The 8873-nt window shown below is 38.5% G+C and overlaps 1 protein-coding gene across 1 annotated transcript; it reads right to left on the reverse strand.

The window, feature by feature from the left end:
- Positions 1–528: 528 nt before the first annotated feature.
- anxa11b (annexin A11b) lies at positions 529–8706 on the reverse strand. Its single transcript, XM_086139447.1, has 15 exons — positions 8580–8706; positions 6147–6534; positions 6011–6048; positions 5700–5849; positions 5485–5572; positions 5287–5381; positions 4780–4893; positions 4503–4593; positions 3324–3403; positions 3125–3181; positions 2925–3018; positions 2647–2742; positions 2288–2346; positions 2067–2189; positions 529–1969 (listed from the first exon to the last, which is right to left on the reverse strand). Exons 2-15 carry the CDS (start codon positions 6523–6525, stop codon positions 1910–1912), a joined length of 1524 nt encoding a protein of 507 aa, XP_085995573.1. The 5' UTR covers positions 6526–6534; positions 8580–8706; the 3' UTR covers positions 529–1909.
- Positions 8707–8873: the final 167 nt, after the last annotated feature.

The following is an 8873-nucleotide window of genomic DNA, read 5'->3' on the forward strand; positions in this document are numbered from 1 at the left end:
GAGGCTTAGTGAAGTCATTCGTCTCCTCTTCCAATTCCCTCTGAGGCTGCACTCTGCGGCTAGTGTGCACAACAGAGAGAAGACTTAAGGACATCCATGCCTCCAATATGGATACTATTTATAGCCTTGGGAACAGCTTTTTGAGGTATATTACTTTTTCTGCAGAGGGGAAAAAAAAATCATTTTATCCCCCTTCAGATGACAGAGCACACAAAGGTATCATTTATGTAAAGCACATTCCTCTCACCTTAATAAAAACATGCAGCTCATACTGGACTGAAACGGAAAAGTTGGCTCATCTGCCCAATTAGGCTGTAATGGTGAAGCTGAGACTAGTTTTGAAATGCTCATTTTGTGTAGTTGTGGGCTAAACAAATTCAAACTCATTGTTTCAGGAACACGTAATGATGCGATCCACAAAGACCATATGGCTATGCCTTAATGTTTTTGAATGAAGATGGTTTCAGAAGTGCAGGGAGGCATTTGACTATCAGTCTAATACAAGGAAACATAAAACAAATACAATAATTTTCAAGGCATATAATTTTACTAGGTTGACAGCAAAGTCGATTTAGTGCGATAGACATTCATTCAGCTTTAAATCAGTAAGAACGGCAAATTCATGACAAATGATTCTTCATATGAAACAAGAGCCCTCTACTGGTAGAAAAATATACAGACCAGTGAGAGATCGACAGAAAACGTTAACAAAGTATTGAGAACCAAGTTATGCAAGAACTTTATGTCTATGGCTGTATAATTATAATTGCAATCAAGATAAAACCACAATGAAACACCGACAGACACAAAACAATTTGCATAGCACTGTTATTTTAGCTGTTTGAAGGCAACATTGAAAGCAACACACTGTCCTTTGAAATACTAGAACACTCAAGAAATATTAAATTTCAAGACCAAGGCTTTTACAAAGCTTATATAAAGGCAATTCTTATATTGAATAGTTATTAAAGCATGAGTGAATGATAATCTCCTTTGTTTTAAAATTTCAAATAGATTTGAATATATTTGAGTGTTGAAATGCTTCGTATGGTATGGTTAACTCTGGACCTCAGTAACACTACTTTTTTTTTTTTTACAAATACACCAAAAGTGCTCTTTTACATGTATTTTATATATCAGATAACTACTCTCAATTATTACATTTTTTAGTATTTGCATTGCTTGATTTAAAAATCGTGTTGGATAATTGAAGCACTATTGCTTTGTGGTTAGTACAGTTTAGTATTGTTGATTATTGTGAATGAAAATTTTACCCCCCACTTTTTGATTGTAATAATAAAACTATCAATAAAGACTATGGTAATATCTACGATAACAATTTCTCTGAGAACAATCAAAAAAATATGCCAAGTGACACTAGTGATATGAAATCTACATGCATCAGACATTATTTAAGGTCTGATATCATTGTTTCCAAGTGGGTATATATATATTTATATATATTGTCTTAGGGCTGGAAATTAACAAACATTGTGTTGAAAAAGACTCTTTGGACCCGGAGCCAAATGTAATTTTCCTCATGTCATTGATCATAATTAGTCCAGTGGTCCCATCCAGTCCAAGTAATCTAAAGTATTCTCGCTCAAAGCAGAGCAGTTTGTAGATAAAGAGAGGTCAACACTAAGTCAGCAAATAGGTCTGAGCCCAAGCACCTTGTATCTAATAAGTAACATTATTTCTAATTTGAGGACTCATTTTGGATTCTGTGAGGACACTGACAAATATACATCAAATGCTGGAAAACTATCAAAAATATATAAGAATAGTAATCCTCAAAAACCTGTAATCGAGGTCAAGTTAATTAAAAAAAAAAAAAATAGTGATTTTGATTTGGAAGTCATTTTTCCAGCCCTGTCGTGACTTCTTATGAGATTGTTTTCCTTGCAGTTCAGTCACTACCTCCACACAGCTTCAGCAGCAGCTTCTTGTAGTCCCCAGAAGTATCACCCTGGCAAGAGGTCAGGTCAGTGTGAATTTCAATGAACCCAAAACAAAGAGGCAATTGTCACTGAAACACTACAAAAAGGGGGATTAAAGTGACTTACTGAGATGTGAGTATACAATGATTTTCCATACGCTTTCACATATGCCTCTCTGATGTCGAGCATATCAATCTCAGAGCGAGACACCATGATGCGGATCAGGGTTCTGTCTTTGGTCCCTGCTCCCTGTCAATATGACAGTATGACATGGAAATTACCGCACATCGACTCGCTCAGTAACAACGAACATACTAATAATTTCTGACAATAAAGATACAGGATACCTGCATGGCCTTATGCAGCCTTTCTGCAAAGTAGACAGGGGTGTTCTTGATGCATCTCACTGGGAGGAAAAAATAGGTATCGCTGTTTGGCATTTCACAATATGTGAATATAGATACATATATTTAGCATAAAGTAGACAAAATAGCTCATGTAATTTCTTTAACCAGAGAACAAGGAGGGTTTATATTTCATGTTTCAAGTATGATTTGAACAATGACAGCATTTTTAGGATATTTATATTTTTCTCTTGAATACATACAAAAAAAATCTCTGGGAAACTCAATCAGAGTGAATGTTTGAAGCAATATTATTTTCAGAGAACCATTTGAAGTTTAAAAGGGTCACAAGAAGTACATACCCACAGCCACCATGCCAGACTCCAGATTGCCAGACATTTCCCCACAGATACTCTTCTCGATGTCTTTACCACACATCTGTTGGTACTCCCGGAAGACTGGTAACGACAAGAATTATAGGAGAGATATTTAAGTTTGTAAAATTTAACATGAGAATCATGTGGAAATGGTGCTGTTATTTCTTTCACTGTCAAGAGGGGGATTCTAAAAAAAAAAAAGAACCGTGAGAAAAAAAAAAATTATCTTGAGGTACAAGCACAGGCGTGTTGAGTTTACTCACCTGCCTGGAGGTGTGGCTTGCTGCGAGCACATAGGATGGCATTGAACTGAGATTCATCAGTTCCTACTTTATTCTCTCCTGCAGCATACAGTTTCTGTCATAAAGAAAAAATCAAAATTGAAACAGAGGAAGGAAATCAACAAGGCTTATTGTTCATTTTCTGATATGGCTACATGATAGCCACAATTGTTAACAGTTACCTGGGCATCCTGTTTAGCCAGAGACAGGTCAACAGTCACCTTTTCGTCACGATTTCCCTGGAAAGAAAACATTTTGCTTTTATTTTTAAAAATTACACAGGAAGAGTCTATCCGTATAGTTCAATACACTCTTTTCATTTGTCGAGCTTTTATTTCTTGAGGGGTATATTGAATCAACTGATAAATGTTTAGTGTTTACCTGACAGAGAGAAACTAGGAGTCTGCGGAAATGACCAGAAGTATCGCTGCTGATGGCATCTTCCAGGGTTTTCCCATACTCTGCAAAGAGTAGATGCAACTTTTTGAGGTCAATCAAATCATTTGCATACAATTTGTATTTCGTTATGGACCAGTTCACCATGTCAACGGTCAACAAGAAAAGAACATCCAAAGAAGACAATTTAGTACATGCCCTGCTTTTAAAATTTAAGGGACATAATAAAAAGACACTGGAGGGCAAAAGGATAATATTCTTTATCAATTGTTGATTTTATTATTGATTTTAATATTGGCCTATTCTGTTATTTGTTTTTTTTGGATTAAGCTTATTGACAGCAGATTTATCGCAGCAGCTTTGTGAATGCTATGTCAGGGGAGAAGCCAACACTGACCAGACTTGAAGAAATGCTGAAAAAAATCATGTCAAACTTTCCAGATTTTGAAAAATTTGAGTGACATATTTTAAAAATGCTCCAAGCAGAACAAGCATTATGTAGCTATACTAAACCACACTACACTACATTACACTTTATCGATCTCAAAATGACAAACTGTAAGAGCAGGGATATCTCAAGGGCTGAGTGTCTTTCATTCCTCGTTCAATGCAGGAAGTTTTTATTCAGTCTCCCTGAGTATTTTTAAAAGCTCATTTAATGGAATTAGTATGATGGATTTTTTAATAAAATTAGATTTCAACTAATACAAATTTTAATTAAAAAAAACAAAACCAACAAGTATTTAAGTGCCACAAATACAGATGTCAGAATGCAACAAAAGCTTGTAACATTCTGACACTGGATATTGATGTGCTGGGGAAACAAATAAACCTTCACTACGCACGGCAAAGCAATCAAATGTTTAGAACAGTGTTATATCATAGGTGGAGAACGTGGCCTGTCAAAGGGTCAGTTGGAATATATATTGAGGGAAAAGGAATCCTTTATATGTTAGGCTTGATAAGCTGAAACAAGTCATTCAAGCTTTACATTGATATTGAAATATATTTGATGAAATTACAATAATCTAATTGAAAATGTAACAGAATCTGACCTCAGCTTGAATGTGAATTTTAAATAGTATAGGAACTTGAAATTCACATTTTTTCCCACACATTGTCAGGGGACTCTTTTTTTGGAAGTATGAAGAAGTCAATACTAACCTGCTTTGTAGACTTTTGTGATTTCATTAATCTCTGCATTGGTGCGTGATGAGAGAATCTCGATCAGACAGGCTTCGTCAGTTCCAGCACCCTACAATACAAAAGCGGTAAACAAGAATGAAAAAAAATTAATAAAATATTGCAAGTGTATGTTATCTCATGCCCTGAATAAGTACAAGGTTTTCATTGCCCTTTAACATGATGAATCATGTAATGTGGACTGGAGTGCAAAACCTAAAACTGATGTAAGGTTGAGCAAACAACAAAAGCCTGCAACCTTTATAGCCTCTCTGAGTTCAGCCGCATCAAAGTATGCAGGGCTCATCAACATGGCAAGGACCAGATTCTCAAAATTTCCAGTGAGCTCAGACTTCAGATCACGAATTAAATCCTGCCGAAAACACAGATAAAAAAATGACAGAGGGATGACATGACAAGCAACAGACCAACAAAGAATTTTTAACAGTCAAAACAAAACCAATGAAAAAGAGGAAGTTAGGCTCATCCGGATAAAAAAAGGTTACAACTATATCAATATGTATCATGATACTGCATCAGTTGTAGAGAAACAACATGCCAGAGACACATTACAAATAAATTCCAGAGTTTAAAAGGAGCTTAATAAGACAGCTGACTGCTGCCTGCTGGCTTTGCAAGTATGGGAATAAAGGGAAGGAAGCACAGCCTGATTCAACTAATCTTAAAATATAGACATACATGTCGATGTCATTAAACTTTTATCCTATTAATACCTCTATTCTACTCTGGGTATGAGAAAACATACCTTTCCATAAGTTGTTTTATAGGCCGCAACCATTGGCACCCTCTGCTTATTGGTACGACTTCCCAGTAGTTCAATAATGGCATTTTCATCAGTGCCTGTTTAAACAGTTTCAAAAATGGCAGATGAGCAAAACTCTGACACATCTATGGTTTGGAGTATTTTCATGAGGTTAGAGTAATGCAAACACCATTTACTAACCAAAGCCCTTCATAGCCTTTCGGAGAACTTCAACATCCCTCAGAGGATCGGCCCCCGGAAAGTCCTTAAGGGAGCCCCTGTAACCTTTCTAATTCAGAACAAATGTACGATAAGTAACTAAGTGAGTATCATATATGAGCAAAAGTATGATTTGCTATATCAGCATTGGAACAAAGATTCTTAGAAATCCCATAATGAAGTTATATTAATCTCACCGGTATGGCGGGTGCCTGTGGATTGGATGGAACTCCACTTCCATATCCAGGCATTGAGGGGTTAGAAGCAGGGGCTCCTGGGTAATTTGGCATAGGTTGGCTTGGGGCAGGGCCAGGCCCCCCTGAGAATCCTTGTTGTGCCCCTCCCGGCTACAGACAGAAGACAGCTGTTAGTGCTGGTGAATAACATGATACAAAGCAACTTGGGCTGTGCTGCTGGACAAGATAGGGTGATTTAAGTAAACTTGATTCATTCAATGTGTTGTTAATAACATGACAGTGAAAAGGCAAAGATAAAAATATATAAATACCGCTCCATAGCCTCCTGGTGCAGCACCCCAGCCACCTCCTGACAATTTATTGACATGAAACACAAAGTCCTCAATTCTGTGTTGTGTATAGGGAAACTATGCTGCAAATCTCCATTTAACAGTCTGCCAGTCTTACCTGACGGAGGCATGGATGGATAGCCTCCGGCTCCAGGTGGAGGTTGGTAACCTCCTGCAGGAGGAAAGCCTCCGGATTGAGGGGGGTAGCCGCCAGCCGCCGGAGGATAGCCCCCTGCTGCTGGAGGGTAACCTCCCGCTGCAGGAGGGTATCCACCCGCTGCGGGAGGGTATCCACCACCCTGTGGGGGATAGCCACCTGCAGAAGGAGGGTAGCCCCCTCCTGCAGGAGGGTAGCCACCCATTGCTGGTGGGTAGCCACCCGCTCCTGGCGGATATCCGCCCGCTCCTGGTGGATATGCCCCTTGTTGAGGTGGGTAGCCGCCCCCTGCCTGCGGTGGGTATCCACCAGACTGATTAGGGTATCCAGGGTAGCTCATCTTCAGAAACTGTAAGGGTGATGAAGTTGTGGCCTGTTACATTGATGTATGTGGATAATCAACCATCTGACATTTATTCATGTGAAAACAGTTGTCATTGTGATTCCACTTAACAATATAACTTTCAGACCATGAAATACCAGTGTCAGGATGACCCTATTAAGGCCAGCTTTCTCTAGATGTGATAAATACATGAACATGGGCTTCAGGTTCTGAAACAATTACCCATGTGTTTGGTAAAAATTAGAAAAGAAACAAATGAGTTGATTTACTCAAAGCATTTCTGAAATATTCTCCAAATATATCCAATAAAATGGAAAACTCGCTGTTTGTTTTTTTTAAACTTACTAACAGTTTTTCTATCCATGATTTTTCAAACTATTTCTTCAATCTCTCCTGGAAGCTTTAACAATAAACTCTTTTGCTCTTTCGCATACCATTCTTACACATTAGCTTATTGCCTGTCTTACTTCCCATTTAACAACAGCTACCACAGTGAACATGAACATTGCAATACACTAAGTAGAAGCAGGAGTGTTGCCACAAGTTTCATTAAATTAGAAGTTTTTTTTCTCCCAGGGTTGTCTTCTATATATTTGCTGGAATTACTTATTTATTTTTCTGCAAGAAATATTTTCTATCATTGAACCAGAGCAATATGCATTTAAGAAACCAGAAGTTGAGCTACTTTCAGAATGCTATCATTGCAGTAATGTGTTAGATGTGTTTATTTTGGAGAAATGAATTTAAATTTAAAACAGCGAGTATATATATATATAGAGAGAGAGAGAGAGAGAGAGAGAGAGAGAGAGAGAGAGAGAGAGAGAGAGAGAGAGAGAGAGAGAGAGAGAGAGAGAGAGATGCCACACAAGCCAGCAATATAACTAATTGTTCCTGCTCAATTCCAGGTTAAAAAAAAGACAGAATTTATTGCACCCCAAACCAAACCCACATAATTCCCAACAACCCCTGAATCACACAGAAAACAAGCATCAATATAAACCCCAACATTCACGACTCGCTACACTATGTATATATACATACGCATTACTACTTCACTTCACGCAAACGTAGCTTTATGGCTTTTTTGTTATTTTTCCGAAGCCAAAGCGGATACTGCACTCATGACATTGATGTTATGATGGAATATATCAAACTTTCTAACCTATCACACTCGATTCTAACTTAATGCTGTCTGTACTCATGAGGCATTCAAGTTTCGTAGGAAATACAAGATGTTTTTGCAGAACTTCAAAAGTTTACGACCTAGTTGTAGGCGAGCTTGTCTGCCATTTACTTGAGTACAATAAAATATGTTTAGCCGTCGATAATATATATATTAAAGGTAAGAATTGCGACATGTTCATCAGCATTGCTTTCTTACAACGCCAAAGAAATTCCAGGTTGTCAACTAACCCATCACAAAAATCTTGTGAAATTATAATGTGGATGTCGTATAATCGGATTTAGAAAAGCAGATATATTTTAAAACACCGCCGCACGCCCATTTCTAAGCTAAGTCTTCTCGGACTGTACGCACGTCATCAAGTGCAATAGAATGTGTCCGTACAGCATCTCGGGCCCGTGGTTCCTCAATGCCTCAGCCCAGATGTGCCATCACGTTTCGCTTCACGTTTCGCTTCTATTTCCATCCCTTTGCACAAACATTATTTTCAAACACGCTAGTTATGCGATAGCGTTTTCATGAATATAACAGGTGAAACGTCATGCGTTTAACTCATGGCATGTCGGGAAGTTTGAGTCACCCTACATTGAGGTTGGATGAAATTACGTAACACTCTAGAAGGGGAGAAGTTAGCACCTAGCATCAGCAGTGAGCGAGACTGTTAGCAACATCGGTGAAAAAGAGCCTGAGGATCGCGCGATGGGTCTCGTTAAACATCGCGACATTACAGAGCTGCATTGCTTTATCAGACGAGGCTATCTCGGATCAAGGGCCCGCGCAAACACACGATGCTAACAGTAATTCTAAATATATATGTGTAAAACCAACTCCGGTGGTATTAGACACAAGAAGATTATGAGTGACTTACTTCGCAGGGACGAGCTTCTGATCCAGGAAGAGTTCGACGTGAGAGGGTAGAAAAAGGAGGGGATGGGTGTGTCCTCCGTCAGTCTTCGCTGCCTCCGCCCTCCGTTTCAGACAGTAACCTTTGCCCCGTTGTTGTTAGTGATCGAAAACTCGATTCTTTTTAGTGATTCACCGGACAAAATTGGGCTTTTGGGTCACCGAGTCATTAGAAATGTTTTTTTCTCTCCAAAATGTCTGTGAATTTAAACAAAACCGCGCAAAAAGACAATGATAACCAACACTGCAGCATTTGAAT

The sequence above is a fragment of the Fistularia commersonii genome, chromosome 32 (assembly GCF_037954325.1).
Source record: "Fistularia commersonii isolate RoL2024-O1a breed Wild chromosome 32, RoL_Fcom_v1.0, whole genome shotgun sequence".
NCBI classification, from domain to species: Eukaryota; Metazoa; Chordata; class Actinopteri; order Syngnathiformes; family Fistulariidae; genus Fistularia; species Fistularia commersonii.

What these genes read in the sequence shown, in the direction of transcription:
- anxa11b (XM_086139447.1), bottom strand. Translation starts at nt 6,525, where the DNA reads ATGAGCTACCCTGGATACCCTAATCAGTCTGGTGGATACCCACCGCAG. An exon ending in AACTCAGAGAGGCTATAAAG is followed by an intron (nt 4,594 to 4,779) that starts GTTGCAGGCTTT and finishes TTTGTATTGTAG; the next exon opens with GGTGCTGGAACTGACGAAGC. An exon ending in GTCTGGCATGGTGGCTGTGG is followed by an intron (nt 2,347 to 2,646) that starts GTATGTACTTCT and finishes TTTTCCTCCCAG; the next exon opens with TGAGATGCATCAAGAACACC.